Source organism: Natator depressus, chromosome 3 (assembly GCF_965152275.1).
Source record: "Natator depressus isolate rNatDep1 chromosome 3, rNatDep2.hap1, whole genome shotgun sequence".
NCBI classification, from domain to species: Eukaryota; Metazoa; Chordata; order Testudines; family Cheloniidae; genus Natator; species Natator depressus.
In genome coordinates, this window is record NC_134236.1 from 208,969,114 (window position 1) to 208,988,120 (window position 19,007).

At 43.2% G+C, this 19,007-nt stretch overlaps 1 protein-coding gene across 6 annotated transcripts in view; it reads right to left on the minus strand.

Annotated features, from left to right (window-relative positions):
- Nucleotides 1-19,007, minus strand: part of ATL2 (atlastin GTPase 2) — a 56,745-nt gene that overhangs the window by 11,465 nt on the left and 26,273 nt on the right. For 5 of the 6 annotated variants that reach the window (XR_012638961.1, XM_074949855.1, XM_074949853.1 and 2 more), the window contains exons 3-11: nt 15,889-16,023; nt 14,242-14,346; nt 12,190-12,240; nt 8,957-9,013; nt 7,141-7,233; nt 6,703-6,841; nt 5,841-5,968; nt 2,328-2,384; nt 902-973 (exon numbers count right to left, since the gene is read on the minus strand). Coding sequence is in view for 5 of the 6 variants with exons in the window: in XM_074949855.1 (XP_074805956.1) it covers nt 902-973; nt 2,328-2,384; nt 5,841-5,968; nt 6,703-6,841; nt 7,141-7,233; nt 8,957-9,013; nt 12,190-12,240; nt 14,242-14,346; nt 15,889-16,023 (837 nt within the window). In the remaining variant the exon portion in view is untranslated. The remainder of the gene's footprint in view (nt 1-901; nt 974-2,327; nt 2,385-5,840; nt 5,969-6,702; nt 6,842-7,140; nt 7,234-8,956; nt 9,014-12,189; nt 12,241-14,241; nt 14,347-15,888; nt 16,024-19,007) is intronic. The other variant, XM_074949858.1, reaches the window with a different exon arrangement.

Genomic DNA, 19,007 nt, shown 5'->3' on the forward strand with positions numbered 1-19,007 from the left:
ACCCAGTATGGCCGTTCTTATGTCCTTATGCAATATCCTTTTTGTGGTGTAGTGGCCAATACTGCACACAGTAGTCCAGAGGTGGCCATGGCACTAATTTACAGTAGCTACAGGAGCAGGTGAACTCTTAAGTTGATGCTGTTTTCATGGGCACATGCTTCACAGTAAGTGAAAGACCTTCTGATATCTATAACATAGATGTACAATTGTATTTCAGAATTTCCCATATGGTGTCAATGGTTCTGTGATAAGTGGCTTTAAACTGTTGCCCAACTTCGTGGTCTGAAGATTGCAGTGGACCTTGGTAGTGTGTTCACTATAAAAGCGTACCTTCACAATGGAGTTTGAAGTAGCATACGGTGAATGAAATTGTTAACTACATGTAGCTATTTGGAAGAAATGTTTTGGATTTTGCAAATACTGAATATTTAAAGTACCTTTTAATCTTCACATTTTATGGCACATTTATGTTGCTCTATAGCCTTACAGAAAATCATCAGAAATCAGTAGTGTAATATCTCCAAAAGCCAAACAATTTTTTTTATATTTTTTAGTATGAACACTGTACGGTGATACTACCACCAGATGTATCTGTTCATTCTACTAGCTGCTTCGTATCTTTTTAATCAGCGGCTGTTAACAGAATTCTCAAGTCATTTAGCATGTAGAGAATACATCTCAATCCCACCCCCCTACCTCACCATCAATTTCCTTCTCCCTCCTTCATGAGTGATCTTGTGACTTTTACAGCATGCGTGATCTTCACACATGGAGTCCTGATGCTCAGCCAATTTGTCCATTAGTATGTTAACTGTGTAACTGTTTAACACCACATTACGCATAACTCTACAACAGAGGCCTTACTACACGTACCACTGCCTTAATTTCGTAATCAACATACCTGCTCCATGCCTTTGTTGTAGGTGTCTTTTGCTCCTGCTACTGCAGCAAGATTGTTGGCTTCAGCTGTTGCCTTCAGAAAATGAAAGCATACAGATATTGATCAAGCACTACACATGGTCGTATCTGACTTGCCAGTAACATTAGTTGTATATTATGAATCACCAACACCTTTAACCAGTTTTGTACCATTTAATTTTGAATGTTTACCCATTAACTTCAGACCTGAAGAAAACCTTCCATGTGAACAGATAAAGGATCTGCTGTAAAATAGATTAAAATAGCTCACTAGAAGCAAAGATTTCAGCCCTGGCACTCTAGAAAAGCTACGTATTATACATCCATATACCTGTACATGATCTTTCCATCATGAGATAGGTATGGAAGAGACTATTTTGATGGTTACCAAATGGAAAAGGATATCCAAATTAATGTTAGAAAGCGGTCAGGAAAAAATTCCATCGCTATATAAAAGGCAGTTTCCCCCTCTCCCCTGAGTGTATTACCTCTGGTCGGGTCACAGGCCTGCAGTTGCGGGCTCAGAATTTATAGTAAGCAGTGTCTTTTGGGGTCATGCATGTGTCCATGTCAGAGCCAACCCAGTCTAAATAATGTTACAGGAGAGAATGTGGTCCCATCCTCCCCTTGAAAGTCACAGTAGGAAGGGAAGTGGTGATCCACTGGAGTCTATCCCTTGTCTTTGGACCTGAGGGAGCACTGGAAGTGGCTTTCTGAACCCTTACACAAGTCCAAGGAGGAGATGGTTCCTTAAAGGGGAGGTACCCAGAACAACTTCAGATTCTAAACCAAATAACTCCTCTGGCTTCTTTCACTAGAGGGGCTTTCAGCCCTCAAGACCCAAGAGGTAAAGCCAGCACAAAGTGAGCACCTCCCTTGTTGCAAGTCCTAAACCCCAAACAACGTAAGCATTGCACACTTGAGCAAGGCATGACTGGACTGCACAAAGCTCAATCTAAATCTGATTTTCCTCTCTGGATCAGCCATGGAGGGGAATATTGGTACAGTTACCTTATCTGACACAGACCCACAGAGTGAAAAGTGGCCTGACACCATGTAATGGTGCAGACATGTAACTAAGTGCACCTATCTATTAGCACTAGATACTAAGCTAATAAAAATAATACGGGAAACTGAGTCAAAATGTAGACTACATGGCAAGGTTTCAAAGGAGTGGATATGCTAATGTACAGCAGAACCCCAGTGGCTACCACTTCAGGTGGTTCTGAGCCCACACAAGTCCCCGAAGTGGGTAACTGCCTCGGCCCTTCTTGAAGAAACACAGCTCCATGGGTGCTAACACTTCATTCACAACCTTCAGTCTCTTGAAGAAATACAATCCTTAATGATAGCACAGAATTTAATTTTTATTTCTTCACTTCGCTTATGTTCAAAGGATAAGGAAATACCTGGAGCATTGATTTAGGATGAGGTAGCGCCTCTCCCTGATAGATTTTAATGTATGCCTGAAAAAACAAAACAATTAAATTTTGTTTTATTGATTTTTTTTGACCTGAGCATTTATGATGGGAAGAAAGCCAGGGTCCAAATCAGTCCTGCATGTTAATCCTAAATATTCAATTAAGCAAATCTCTACATGTAAGAGTAAAATAATCTACAACTGACATTTACACATGTATCCTAACACTTTAATCCCTTTACATTCCAAACCCCTTATAATAAATGCTGTCCCTACTAATCTCCATATTGAGTGAATCAAAGCAATACTGTAGTGACACATGGCAATTAATATGTGCTTTTACCAAGAATAGAGCTATATGTCTATCATGGTATTAAAACCACTTTCTACTTCAGTGGTTCTCAAACTTTTGTACTGGTGACCCCTTTCACATAGCAAGCCTCTGTGTGCGACCCCCCTTATAAATTTAAAACACTTTTTAACATATTTAACACCATTATAAATGCTGGAGGCAAAGTGGGGTTTGGGGTGGAGGCTGACAGCTCGCGACCCCCCCCATGTAATAACCTTGTGACCCCCTAAGGGGTCCCGACCCCCAGTTTGAGAACCCCTGTTCTACTTGCTTCATTTGAAGGTTCTTCTCACTGACAGGTTTACAATTTACACACACACACACACGAAGTGAGTTAGGGATGAATCTTGGAGTTTTATTTTATTAAAAATACATCTCTGTTCAGAGACATCGCACGCCCCTGTTCAGGTGTGTCTGTGCCTCACCAGGGCTGAGGCCTGCCGCACAGAAGAGGGTTTTGAAGAGAAGAGGCTACTACTGTTTCAAGGAGTGGCAGCCTGGAGCTCATCAGGGAACAGTGAGCACTTATGCCCCCCCACACACACACATACCCCCCCCAAATGTATGTGGGGGGAAGTCTTTGAGGGGCTGGGAAGAACCCCTCTTCTGAAAAATGGGGAGAAGACAACCCTCCCCCTCTCTGTGCCCTCCCCAGAATCTGGAGCAGCAGAGAGTTACATCCCATCTCCAGGAGGTGAACAAGTCTGGGGTGGAGGAACACTTATGTCCCCACCCCTGAAGGAATAAGGCATAATCTGGGGGAAGGTGAAGAAACTACCAACCTTGGGACATGGGAGACAACTGTTGGGGTGGCACGGTGTGCGGGGAAAGCTAAGTGGGCTGATTACAACTGAGCTGGTCCTCAGCTCCCCACCCCTAAGAGCTTCAGTTGTTCTTTGTCCATGCCAAGGAGGAAAGGAAGAGGACAACGCACTGTGTCCAGTCTGCACACTCCTCAGAGGTTGGTGAGGAGCAACGCCCTGTATGCAGTGAGCTGGGGAAGGAACTTAGGCCTTCTGGGTCAGATTAATGGGAAACTGCGGCTCTGGTCAGCAACACGGAGTTCACTGCTTTGGGCCAGTTGCACTAGCTAGCACACTGAACTCTTTTGTTCCTCCTCCTGTATCCCTCTCCTTCATAGTTATTCATCTCTAGGAGTGGGGGAGGGAGAGAAAGAGGGGATTTCTCCTTCCTCTGCCATTAGTCCTGGTCCCTGATGCTGATGTACAGACCTCTATGCTTGGAGTGGGACTTCCACTTTCAGAAAGGAAGTCAAAGAACAGGGCACCTGAGCACCCAGCGTTTTATGTTATGAGACAAGTGGCCAATCTGCACGGAACTCTTCTGAATAATGAACAACATGAACTAAATCAGGAGAACAGCAAAGTAAAGCTCTCAACTTCACTATTTTCTGACTTAAGGCTGCCCTCCTAATCTTAGTTCTACTCCCTTGTGCCTATATGTTGGGAGTCTTTATTTGCATGATCACATATTAGTCTTTTCACAGCACCCCATGTCATTCATTGAATAGGTTGGACAGTGCAACGTGAATCAGGCAGCTGTTCTTAAATATTTATATATTTTATCCTCACTTTTCAGAGTGTGGTCTCTTCCACATTCACTAAACATTCAGCCCCTGAACTAAGTGTGGTAGAGGTCCTATGGAGAAAAAAATCTGCATGCAATCATGTAATTAAAGACTGTCCTACTACATTGGCTCACCAGGGCCAGGTTTTGGTTGTCAGTGCTGCCTTAACTTTGGTATTTCCTGACTCAAGTGCTTCACTTTGAAACCGTCACATTCTTTTAATGTAGATTTTGATCTGGAATTTCCAAGGGGATTTTGTTTTAAAGAGAAGTTTAATCATGAAGAACTATTTGCTAGGTAGCAATCAAACATTGCTGGGTGTGCATAGTGTGCAGAACACAAAGGAAGGGTTGCTGCAGGGCCTCTGCCTCGTGCCCTACATGCCCTCACAGATCCTACTTTGCACACCCCCTCATATTACAAATTAAGTTATTCAGAATTTACCCACACATGCACAAGTGGAGCCAACACAACATGTGAGGTTAAGAAAAACAACCCTTTTCTTCTCTGACAACAGCAGTGCGCCTGCATGATACAGACGTGTTTAAACCCTTGCAATTCTCCCCAGGTCACAACAGTTTTTTCACCAGACCACCAAAAGGCACACTGGAAACTTAGGAACTACACACTGCTTACTTGCAAGTTCCTGCTGTAACCCCTGAGACACCAAAGCCTTCAAAGGTGGCAGAAGTGTTTTGTTTTGGTTAAACAGCAGCAGCATGTGCTCCCTACACATACCATTAAAAACAGCTATGCCATCTTTATTCTAATGTTTCAAAGAAGAGTTCTCAGGTTGAGAGAGAACATGGACAATTTCAGCCCAAAAATTTGATTAACTTATGAGCTTGGAAAACAGGCCTTCAAATGGAAGTGCTTAGACAACTTTAATTACAAGTGTAACTACACACAATACCTATATTTAAAGTTATATCAGGACCAAGATTGGCACTTTGCTCTAATTTGTCTCAAACTCAGTTTAAGGACACTTGAAGTAATAATCTCTATTCAAGAAAAATATGTAAGATTTGCCTTTTGGTTCTACACCTATCTAAAGGCACAGCCAAAACAGTAGCTCACTTAGGGCAGGTCTACACTACGGGGCTCAGTCGAACTAAGTTACGCAACTCCAGCTACGTACATAACGTAGGTGGAGTCGACGTAGCTTAGGTCAAACTTTTGCGGTGTCTATACCGCACTGTGTCGACAGGAGAAACTCTCCCATTGACTTACCTTATGCTTCTTGTTCTGGTGGAATACCGGAGGTCTATCAGAAAGCAATCAGTGGTCGATTTAGCAGGTCTTCACAAGACTAACTAAATCGACCCCCAGTGGATTGATCACCGCATGCCCTCAAGTAAGTGGAGACAAGCCCTTAGAGCTGTACTGGTGGAAAACCATGCATACCAGTTTCAGCAGACGTGCTGAAATTAAAGTCAAAACTACCTAAAGCTCATCAGTGAGTGGCAACCTAGATACTATCATCTCTTCTTTGGGAACGTATTCTAAAATTAGGATAATTTTGGTAAGGCGTGAAAAAATAATTAGTACAAAAGTTTGCCTACCTTAAAATATTCTACAAGATCTCTACAAGTCACCTTGGATCCACTGATCTCTTTCTCTACCAAGTTTTCAGGAGCAAGTAGTAATGGAACCAGATTCCGCAGCTCTCTCTTGAAATCATCATCAATGTCTGGTGGAAATTGAATCAGCCGGAGAAAAAGGTGGTAGGTCTCAATTTCAAGCAACAATGAGTTTCTCCTCTAGAAAAACACACTGACAACAAATCCCTTTAAAAAAAACAATGCTTCCTGACTCTGAATAATTTGCTTATCCTGAAGAAATTTTTAGGGCTTAAAGAAACACTTTGACAATTGGAAACTATTGTAAAATTAGAGTAGGGTTTTTTCCCTTCATCTATATAGTACTGGAGTAACTAGAATAAATTCTTTGAAGACCGCTCACAGTATAACCGCTCAGGTCTCTGCTCCCAGCACATAATTGGTGGGAACTCCACAAGATGCAAGAATTTTTTTTCTACACCACCCTTTGGCACATTAGCAGCTTCTCACCCACCAAAATGTGAGTGGAATTCCTAGGATTCTGCTTGTAAATCCTCTGATTTTAGGCACCGCATAATCCCACAGCTGGCCATCTTGGATAGTGTTAAATCTGCAAGGTTACAGCCAACAGCTACCTGAGAACTTAAAAAGCAACACAGAACCAGGAAAAAAATAATCACTTAATTCCTCCATATGTTTAACAACCCAAAAAGAGAATATGTCAATGCACACTTCTAAGTTTTACTTTTCAATCCCAAACTCTTCAATAAATTTAAGGCAAGATTTAAGGCAAGTTCTATGCTACAGCAAAACAATTCCAGTGATATATATCCAAAGCAAATTAACACAATGGAATGCTTCCTACCATTCAACCTCCCATCAAAATTTGGATTAGTCGCAACTTTAAGACCAGGGTGGGGCAACAGGAAACAGCCAAGGTTGCTGAAACATGAGCGAATATGCTTCCTTACGTTCTGTAGCTCTTCGTGCTGGTTTTGCTTTACCTGAAAAAAGCAAAGTAAGAATTCTAAATGGCTCTGTGGAGCTGATTGCAAGATTTATAATTGAATTTAATGGCAGAATGTGTTAAATCTATTCATAAACTGTCTAGCCTTTTTCTGAACTTCTATAAAAATGTAGATCGTACAAAGGCAATCAATCACTTGATGTCACATATTTAAATATCATTTGTACTGAGAAAATAGCAAGCAGAAAATATTTAGCCAATCGTGTGTAGCTATCTCAAACACAGAACAGCACCTGATCTAAGGAACCAGTGTGGGTTTTGTAAGTCGTAACTTACCTGCAATCGTTTTTCTAGAAATTTTTTTCCTCCTTCCAAGCCATACGAGTGTTCATAAGGATAGCTCCAATCTCTAATTAAGAACATTAGTGTCTACACAGAAGAGCACAATAATAATGAATAGTTAATTTAATATTCTTTATAGCTGCAGAAAATGGCAGAGAATCAAGAATCCTACATTTGTGGCTGGTAATTCAACAAACTATAACCCCAAACCTGATTAAGCTGAATACAAGACACTTGTTATTCCTGTGTTGTGAGTAAGAACAGCTGAAGGAGCACCTTCAAGCTAGCATGTACTTGTGACCTTTGATAGCGAAAAGGACACTCTCACCTGTTACTCTAGTTTTTCTGTCTCTTGCCAGCCCAGATATAGGAGTGTGATCCTCCCTTCCATCAACTGGACACATGAAACAGATCTTATGACATCACTCCCCTATCAAGAGGGGAGCTAGCTGGATGGCACTAGCTATGTACACTTACAGTATTTTGCATATTTAGTTCCTAAGTAAAAGCTAGGACTTAGTAGAACCACCACACATGGAACAAAAAGGAGGATGTAAAAGGATTTGGGAGACACCAAATTAACAGAGAGACAACTGCAAGGGAACCCTGAGATCAGGATGTTTACAGTCCCTTGGTGTAAGCCTGCCTGGAGCGAGCAGATATGAGCACCAGAGCCAGAACACCCATTCACCCTACAATTTGCTATTAAAAGAGCCACTGTGCTGAAACCCTGGCTTTCTCTCCTCAAAGATCACTGCTTCAGAATAAGGCACAAAACAGGATTGCCAGACAGTGTAATATTGTTGACAACACAGTCTGTTTAGACTTTTAAAATCTAGCATGAACTATCTAAGGGCACCTACAAAGGAAGAAGGAACTTGAGAGGTTCCAAGTCCTCTCACCTCCACAGCCAAATGGAATGGGGTGAAGCTGGAGCTACAGCTCCCTGTATAGTCCCACATTGAACATTTGGTTCTGTACATGAACACGTGAGAGTCCTAAACTGCTTTCCAGAGGACTTCAACATTGGTAACTAGTGCACATGCCCTCAAGAGTGGGGATCTATACTGCCATAACTCCAAGGAGAGTAAGACAATTTGAAGGATTTAGTGCAAGCTGTTTTGGAAATAGAGTTAAACATAAAAACCCATCACTACCTTAGGAGGGCTCAAAAGCGGAAAAAAAATTTAAAAAACACACTTTGTATCTTAAACTCCTTGTCAGATTTCCTTCAGCCTTTTCAGAAAGATTCTATGCTAGCCTAAGTTCACCTACATGAAATTCCATCAGGCAGTTACCATGGTTTGATTTTTCACACACATCTCACCCAGACCTATAAAAAAAGACGACGAGCTTCAGCCCAGCTAATTTCTCTCCATAATGTAAATTAACTAATTTCCTACCCTTATGAACAGGTGTTGAAAAACTAGGTCAGCGGTTCTCAAACTGTGGGTCGGGACCCCAAAGTGGGTTGCAACTCTGTTCTGATGGGGTCGCCAGGGCTGGCTTAGACTTGCTGGGACCTGGGGCCAAAAGTGAAGCCTGAGGTCCACTGCCTGGGGCTGAAGCCCTGGGCACAGGACTCGGGTTACAGGCCCCTTGCCTGGGGCTGATGCCCTTGGACGGTGGGGTTCGGACTTTGGCCTCCACACACTGGGCGGCAGGGCTCAAGCAGGCTCCGGATTCAGTCTCCTCTCCTGGGGTCGTGTAGTAATTTTTGTTGTCAGAAGGGGGTTGCAGTGCAATGAAGTTTGAGAAGCCCTGAACTAGGTAATTATGTAAAAAGGTTAGAGTTTAGAGTATATATTACCTGAAATGGCTTTTGGTAAATTTCTTCCATAGCAAGTCTTCCATACTCTGTAAACAACTATTAAATGAAACTGTTAAGAATAATGCCACATACAGATTACAAAAAGAATCTGTGTTGCCAAAAGCTTCCTCTTATCAATGGTAAAATTAGTGGCTTCCAATTTTTAATTGAATTATCAAGAATAGCCCTGAAGTTAACCTTCGGCACCTGGAGGATGAGAATACCAAGGCTCAAGAAATTGCACTGAGGGAGGACTATCCTTTCCCTGGCCTCTCAAGAAAGTCTGCATGTCATTCCAGCACAATACACTCCTCTTCATGAAGATCTCCCCTCCACCTTCCAATGGCTCTCCTAGACCCCACTATGGTCTCTGAAAAGCCCCCACCCCCTATAGGCTTCCAGCTTCATTATCCAGATCATCTGCTCTCACATAGCTGCTACCTTCCCACCCTGTGGTTTCTTAAGCTAAAGGAGTAACCCTGCCCAACCTCTCCATCCAGGCCTCCCTGGGCAGCCACCATCTGACATAGCACGCTCCCAACTCCCCCAAGGAGTGCCCCTCCAAAGTGCTGCATGTTGATTTGGGTTTCTACAAAACATTCCTCATCAGAGGCTCTAGATGCCTGACATCTCTTACAAATAAAAGCCAATTTAGAATTGCAGCAGCTTCACCAAATCAGAAAGGACAGACCAACCCTCACTCCAGCCAATGATTCCTACCCACCAGATACTATTCCCAGCCCACAACTCCTCCCTCCCTTTTCAAAAGCATAGGAAACAGACACAGCAAGCCCTGGAGATCACCACATTTCTATTTTAGCCTGGGGAAAGGGGAAAAGAAGGGGATCCAGTTTACACTCTTCACCATACAGTTGGACAGAGATATGGTCACTTAGAATCATAGGACTGGAAAGGACCTCGAGAGGTCTTCTAGTCCAGTCCTCTGCACTCAAGGCAGAACTAAGTATTATCTAGACCATCCCTGACAGGTGTTTGTCTAACCTGCTCTTAAAAATCTCCAATGACAGAGACCTCAACCTCCAGAGTCAACATACAGGCAGCTAAAGCCGATCCTTGAACACGTATTATATCACAGCAAGAAACTCAAACAAGCCACTGCCTTTTGCGCAAGCTTCAGCAACAGAACTGATTTAAGGCGTAGCCCCAGGCAGTGCAGTAGTCTATATGAGACTACAAAGACCTAGATTGTGGTTGCGAAGTGTGCATTCAAGAAAATGATTGCAGTCTCCTGGCCAGGTGCAGATGGAAGAGAACCATCCTACTCACTGCTGCTATGTGATCCACCAGGAGCAACAAGGTATTAGACTGCAAACTCTAGTAACAAATAGTAGCACACACCCTTAATTTCATCTTCTCTTCTAGCTGCTTCCACCATCTTACCAACATCACTCATCTTGTATAGCTTGAGCTTTCAGCCAGCTTGTTGGTTCAATGCAAGTCAGACAGCTGGATGTCATCAACATAGTGAAGATACACAGTAGCCTTACGTCTCCTTACTAGCCCTTCTAGTGGACCCATGTCCATGTGGGAGGACTAGGGAAAAGAGATGGCACCCTGTGAAACCCAATTCAAGAGTACCTTTGGCAGAGAAGAGCAGTTATACAAAACTAGCCTCTGGAGCCTCTCAAAGACAGGAATGAAACCACATTTGGGAGGCCCCCAGCCTACTTCCATTGATCATAAGGTGGCATTGATTTGGCTGTAAACTCTAGCAGTATCTAATATAAACATGGATACCCGGGGCCTATTCCAGCCACCACGTCACTCTGGAAGGGGACAGGGCCCATAAAGTGGACATTAGAGGGACACAGCTGGTGCTGCCAAGTACCCAAACAAGGACCTTCAAGGACAAGCCACAGATTCCATTTCCCTAATACAAGCATCTTCCTGCCCCCACCTCAAGGCCACTGGAGAGAAGAGCTGACACCGCTCATATCCTATCAACCCCAAACTACTTCCTCCAACCTGTGATTGCATGGGTCTCCTACCCCCCTTTCCCAACTTTATCCACCAGGCAGTTTCCCCTCCCCAATCATGAATCTCACCCTCAACGTTGACAACTGGAATCCAATCAAAGTACCAAGGCCACCTGGGAAATCAGTTTCCCTTTAACCTCTAAGAAACTGCCCAGTTCTTTTGCTCAGCTTGTACTCTGAAAGGTCAAACAGTAAGAAGCACTTATGTATTAGTTGTGAAATGCATTTGAAAAATGTCTAATTATAAGTTGGCTCCTACTGTTGGCAGCTGTCACCTTTTGCGAAGCTGAATGTGTCGGGGAGCCTGGTATCAGGTGACGTGTTAACCAGTTTCAAGCTGTGGCAGGGGCCATGGTCTGAGCAGCTGGAGATGGGAGACAGGTTTGGCTAACACAAAAGCCTGTCTCTCCGGGACTTCATATTTATTTGAAAGAGACCAGGCTCGTGTTCCATGCACAAAACTAAAACCCAGCAACCTCTGGCCACTCTCTCCTCACGTGACTTAGAAAGAAGAAAACGCAGGTTACAAACAGGACAATTCTTCCATCACTTGGACAGCTTCTTGTCGGTCTACAGTCTTGCCCACACTAAAAAGGTGTGCCACTTTAACTAGATTGGTGTAGTTAAAGCAATACAGCCCCCACAATGTGAATACACTTATCGGTGAAAATGCATCCACACTAGGGCTTGTACTGATAGAACTATTTCAGTAAAACAAAGCAATCACACTATCTAAACACAATTACACTGGTGCAAATTTCAAGTGCACGCTAGCCCGAAAGTTCCGAACCTTAATCGGACACAGCTGTGCCTAATAAGTATCCCAAACTGGCAGTGCCTCCCTGAGCCAACAGTGACTCCTGCTGGAATTTATCTAAAATAAAATCGATCAGTCCCCTCTGGTCTGGTTTGGCAGACCCTCTGCTTAGCAGCATCGCTGGGTAGACGTGCCTCTTAGCCAGGGAGCCCCCTCCAAGGGAGACAAAAAGACTTTCACACCCCATCACACTAACTGCCTTTGCTTTACCAATACCTTAATTGCTTTTTAAAAGATCGTGCTTACAACCAGTTGAAAAAAAAAATACATTTAACCTGATCCAAAAGTTGTTTACAATCCCTTAAATAGGGTTCCAAGAGTTTCAGATTGCCAAATCAAGCAAAATAGGGCACTGAAAAAATTCTAAGAGGACAGCACTTCAATAAAAGCCATATTAAGTAAGCTCAGTTTATATGTACCTGCAAATGTTGGAGATCATCTTCTTGAATGTTCTGGGACAAGTTGTAAACCTGTAAGAGATATTGCAGTTCCAAGACTTTTAGCAGAAGAAAGGTTTATTCTTTATCTTTCCATAACACAGATTTAGTCTATAGTGGAGAACTTGAGTATTCACACCACCTCTGCTGAGGTCTAAACAGCCAACGGTCACTCTTTAGTCAAAGTGGTATCACGTACTGCATTTTCAAAAGCGCCACCTGGACATACCAACGACTTTGGACATAACTGCTGTTAAGGGTGATTAGTTTCCTAATCCTAGCTCATAAGAGTTCTTTCAAGAGTGAAAGAACTGCAAACATTTTTTTTTATTTTATTTGCTGAACACCCCCCCCCCCCCCAGTTGAATAAGAGGGGCACACATTTAACATTAGCAGCTTGAAACTCAACTCACCTTCCTCTCTATCCCCAACTCAGATTGCTTGGGGCAGGAATAGGAGATGCCCCAGCACATGCTACTGTGGTAATGTTGTATCAGACAGAACCCCACTGGTGTTGGCCCACATAGAGTTGGATAGCTCTTTGCTATATATTGCCTGATTTTGCAAAGTTCTGTTCCTTTGCTTTTAAATATCCCAACTGACATAGAACTTTGCCAACATGGCAAATAAATCATTACCTCTCCTGAGCCCCCAGGATTGATGAGAGAGTACGAATACTGAATGTTGAGGCATAACTCAAAGCAGAGTTAGTGATCTATGGCTAGATTTGGAGTCATACAAGCCAAGGGGTCAGGAGAAAAGGATAAGATAATGTATTAAATGCCTGATATTGTGGAAGGTCAGCACAGATTTCAAGGTTGTTAGAATGCTCTGAAATGTACCTTTAATTAAAAAAGTGAAACCCACAAACCAATCTTCTGAAAGATTGTGATATACTATTGTTATTTGCAACAAGCGAGATTTCCCTTTCTGTTGAAGTAAAGTATCATTCCCACCCCACAAAAAAGTTTACTTTGTGAAACTGACTATACACAGGTTTCAGAGTAGCAGCCGCGTTAGTCTGTATCCACAAAAAGAAAAGGAGTACTTGTGGCACCCTAGAGACTAACAAATTTAAAGCTTATGCTCTAATAAATTTGTTAGTCGCTAAGGTGCCACAAGTCCTCCTTTTCTTTTTGACTATACACAAAGTATCGAATGCACAGATTCCTGTTTGTATGGGTCTTTTGGATGGCAGCAATGAAGGGAAAAGCCAGCTAAAAACAGACAAGACTGTAAAGTCATACAAGGTGACGGGGGACTCCAGGGCAAACATATAGTATCTCATTTTTTAAAAGTGGACTAGATTTCAAGTTGACAGTGTCTCTGCAAACATAGCTACAAGAACTCATTTTTCATTCTTAAATGTTAAAAGTGGGTAATAAAAATGATAGTGTGTTTTTTCCCCTCATGACTTAAAATTTATATCGATAGATTTAGAAGACGCCTTTGAAGGGTACTGTCACCTCCTGAGAGGCGGGATTCTGTATATGTAGGTATTTGTTAACAGATATATACAGAGGCCTACATTTTCAAGAATTACAAATGAATGAGTGTCCAATTTGATACTCCTTAAAAACACCTGGTCATTTTTGAAAATTTAGACAAGCCTCAAAACCGTATTCGAGAGACATACTGCAAGAAGTTTGACAAAACTTTAACTGTCGCAGCAGTCGTGCATTTAGAGCTTGTTGTGCAGGCTCAGCCCTCCCTTTGTATACGCTGGGCTGCTCAGTGATTTTTGCCATGCATCTTTGTGGAGGTGTCACTATATTTATATATATATATTTTTTTTTATATCAATTTGGGATTCCCCTAGTAGAATCTGCAGCGCAACAGAACTAGGGACCTGAAATGGGGGTAGTGTTTGGGTAATCTCCGCTCCAAGGAGAGATTCATCTGCGATACTCTAAATGAGCGATGGAAATCTAAAAGGTCTGCCTATCCCTTTAAGGCGTGACTACAGATATATTTTTAAGATGTCTAAGCCAAAGAGGTTTAAAAGCTGCCATTTATCAGCACAGCTATTCTCACCTGGACAGAACTCGTCATGGTGCTCAGAGCAAATACCGTCGCACAGTCTTTGATAGTGGATTGGCTATCAAAGGCACCTTGGGTATCCATAAGTAGTACAGCCACCTAAAGATTTTTAAAAAGCAGCAATAATTAACCAAGATGTTATGGTTTCACCTCTAGGCTGCTGGGTCAGATCCAGTCCAGGTAGTGGAAGTCGTTGCCCCTCTGTTGACTAATTACAACCGCGTTGACAGTCTTACTTCAGCTCCGAGTGGACAGCTGTCCACGACTCAAACCACTACCCAAGAGTGACACCCTTACTGGCATTCTGCAGAGAGGCCAAGGATACACAGATACAGAGTTAGCCTCTCCCCCCAAAGTCTCCTCAACCTTGACCAATGAGGCACTCTTACAGGGCACTGTAGCAAAGCCGACCCTTACTGTTGACTGAGACACACCAGAGGACTTCAGTCTCCGGGGCTAGCACTCCAGCACTTTTCATGAACGCTAGATGTGCGACAAAGCTTACTTCAAGAAGATATGAAACAATTAAACATTTTCTGAAGGAAAACTAGCTGTTTCCTGCTAAGTAAGTTGACAATTAAGTGATGAAACAGTCTTGACTCCAAGACGCGTCTATACTGTCTGATCCCCTAGATCTTTGAAATAGATTCATATTTCCTTTTCTTTCAGTTATAAAAGGTAGAAAAAAAGAACAAATGGGTAACATTACACAAGCTGCTAGAGACAAGATCCCACACTTTGACCATTCTACAATCACAGAACCAGTCAGCTAGCCCTGAGTTAAAAATCATGGAAGTTACAGAGGCAACTCTATACCACTCAGGATGCAAGGTTCTTTCTAACATTCACTAAGGCCACCATCTACTTAAAACTTGTAACATTATCCAGCCAATGAAGCTGCCAACTCTCCCTTTGGGCTCTAGCAGTGCCATGCCTATGAAAAATATCAGTCAAGAGCTCTGGGAGGCAGGGGGGACACAGGCTTAAGAAGATTTAATCCTTGTTGTCAGCAGTCACTGCATATTTCACTACACACAATGCAACACGTGAACCCTTTGCTTCACTGTGAAGAGGTTATACATAAAACTTAAATCTCAAGAACCTCACATCCAGAACCATACAGAGAGGGATCAACAACTTCTACACACACTTAAAGCCTGGCCTCCAGGGATTTTGTGGCCATCTGTACATTCCACTGGAGCCTAACTGCAGGCTACGACTGCGTCTCATTTTTGCAGAATTCACTAGCTTTTTCTGCAGAATACTTCCAGTTGCCAGAGCATTTGGCTATACACGACGGTCAACAGCAGTCACTTCTAGAAAGCCTTCCACAATAGCCACAAAGTATCTGAACAGCAACAGGGTGGAAAATATAAATATATATATATTCTGGCAAAAGGCTTTGGAGCGAGGCTAGAATTTCTCCCTTTCCTCCCCTCCTGTACCCCACCCCATCTCATAAATAAATTGAAATTTTATTCTTAGAAACTATTAGGATTAATACAAAGAGAGGGTGACTGAGAAACCTGGGGTATCTGACCACTTAAAAAAAATTAAACATCTTAACCAAATTCATGAAGGCAACAAAAGCTTAAGAGGTCATAAAGAAGAATGAGTCCATTTAGCCATAGAAATGTTTACCTTTGTCCCATCAGACTTGTCAATTACAAACACTTCGCTCCAAATCTGAATGCCAGTTGTTTCTCTTTCACATCCACCTCTCCATGTAAATCCAGTCAATGGCTCGTTGTTCCCACCTATCCAACATGAGGAATTCTGTTAAGAGAAAGGCACACACTTACTCAACAGCAAGAGGATCACTTGTAGGATTGTATTTTAGCACACTTCCATATACTTCTCTGGTTTCTTAGAACAGGCTTTCAAGTTACAAAAAGTATTAGAACAAGAGGTTGCTCAGCTGTACTTGGAGTCTGAGATAACTACCTGCAGGTCCTCTGGTGTTCCAACTCTCCTGTGTCTTGACTGCTTCCCTCGAGAAAACTTTGGCCTTTAGGGTTGTCCACATACCCCCACCCCATAAGGGGCTGCGACCAACAGTTATTTCATAGAATGATAGAATCGTAGGACTGCAAGGGACCTCAAGGGATCATCTAGTCCAGTCCCCTGCACTAATGGCAGGACAAATATTATCTAGACCATCCCTGACAGGTATTTGTCTAACCTGCTTTTAACTTTCAACTTTACACCTTTGACTTCAGAGTAGGGATGGAGAGTGGGTCATATGGATAGGCACAGAACAACTTATTACCCGTACCATTTTGAGTGCATCCACTGCTGCAGTATTTAAAACACCTACTTCACTCTAGAAGGGGCTGAATAAGGGAACTTCAGCCTCATGTCCCTAAAAACATTTGTCCCTACATCCACTCACCTGGAAAATAGATTTTAGCCCCCTCGCCCCCACCCACACCTCACTAAAGCTCACGAAGTGCTCAGGTCCCACAGCGAGAGAGGAAATACGAGACCCTCAAAGGGCAGACAGACTACTAGAAGAACCCAAGAAGAAAAGAACAATGGTAGTGACCAGCAAGTGGCCCACAAACCAGTTTGGGAGTTGCTGTCTAGGCAATTCCTAATGGGTTTCAACCTGCCCTGGTAATACTTAAGAGCTCACTTTACAATGAATTTATGAGCTAGCGTCTCCCAGTAGTGGTCAGGATTCAGGGAAGTAAACTGTCAAGACTGTGGTAGGTAGAATCAGAAGCTACCTTAGAAAAAAATTTAAGGCGGGGACAGCCTCTCTCTATCCCTGCAGAAAGAAGAATCAGCAAGCAGAGCCCATAGTTCAAACTGTTCTAGCTGATGCTCCTGAGAAGAGGAAATCAGTCTTCAAAAACTGGCAGCATAAAGAGCAGTGGCTCATAGGGGAGAGTCCAACAGTTTCATAAGCACCAGATTTAATCCACAAATGCATCTGTTTACATAGAGGTGGGAAAGAGCAGGAAGAGATTATTGATGAATCTTTTCGCTGTGGTGTGTCTACATACAAAGAGGTAGATGGTAGGCATATACAGGAGCCAAGTCAAATCTTAATAAAGGGACAGCTTGATTTTAAAGGTTAGGAAATGGCCCACTGGCAAAAGACTAGATGCAGATGTTGAATCAATTTATTTCCCCTGCCTGTGTCCCAAGAACCCCTTACTGGTAGCTAGCTAGGGGGTTATAGGAATATCTTCTGGAATGTACATCCTGGTTCACCAAAAAGCATCATGTGAGGTCATAAATAAAAGCCATGGTCACACTGGTCATTAATATTATTCTAACATGTATGTACAGATACTAGTGTGTGTGTATATATAATATGATTTTGAAGTCTTTATCAAGGCATTCATCACCAGCAGAGGTGAAGGACAGGTTTTCCTTCAGACAAGAGGTAAGAAATGTTTCTCTTTTGGGATGTAAATTATAGGTGCCGACTTTCCAATCTGCTGGGGGTGCTTGAACCCTGGCTCTGCCCCAGGCCCTGCCCCCACTCCACCCCTTTCCCCAAGTTCCTATCCCCACTCTGCCTCTTCCTGCCCCATTCCACCACCCCCCTCCACCAAGCGTGCCATGTCCATGCTCCTCCGCCCCACAGCCTCTTGCACACCACAAAACAGCTGATCCCAGTGAGCAGGAGGCATTGGGGGGGAGAGAAAAGGGGAGGTGCTGATCGCAGGGCTGCTGGCAGGCAGGAGGTGCTGGGGGAGGGGCTTCCAGTGGGTGCTTAGCACTCACCATTTCCCTGTGGATGCTCCAGCCCTAAGCACCCATGGAGTCGGCACCTAGGATATAAATTAAGCCTATTTACAGAGGAAGGTAAATGTTAACGAAGAGATGTTAAGTCAACAGGGAAGCACCACACAGGCAAAACACAAGCCCTGTCTGAGGACAGACAAGGCATTTTGAGGGCATATGCACAAGGCAAAGATGACACTCTGTCATCCTGCACCTAAGAAATAGGTGGACAGCACATTTACATTCATGGAAACAGGACCTCAGACAATCTGGCTGCAAATGCTGCAAAGGACTTTGCGTGCGAAGCTTCTTTAGACAGGATGTTAACCTGTTAGTTAAGTTTAACCTCTAGAAGGCACGTTATGATTTGTTTTACATGTAATGGTTTGTTTCCAATATATTTACTTACTATCACTTGAATCTGGATTGTTTGATAAATACCTTTATAGTGAAAACAAGAATAAGTTTAAGTTCTGTGATATTAAGCAATGCGCTGATCCTAAATTGAATCCATACAAGCAGGTGTGCACTGTTCCTTTAGGAACAGCAGACTTGATAATTCTGTGAGTAGCCAGCGTCAGGAACTGGTAGCACAAGGGAGCACCAATTATTAAACTGCAAGGCAAAGTCAGGGCTGACATAGCCCAGAGGAGAGCGCTTGAGTGACTAACAGGCTGGTGCTGTTAGAGAGCCGACACCCAGCGAAGCAAAGGCAAGACTCCCTCATGCTGTAGGCAGGGGTAACACAGCTCATTACACATCTTCCTGTAACTGTTGTTCTTGGAGATGTGTGTTGCACACGCCCATTCCACTGCAAGTGTGTGCATGCCTCAGGCACAGCTGCTTGAGATTTTTCCCTTAGCAGTAAATGTTGGTGGAGCGAAAGCACCCCTGGTGCCTCACGCCACTGCCCACAGCCCGCCCCTCCCCCCCAGTTACCTCCTACCAGAAAGGCTGATAAAGAAGGGACAGAAAGGGAGGGGTCATGTGCAACACATCTCGAAGAACAACCGTTATAGAAA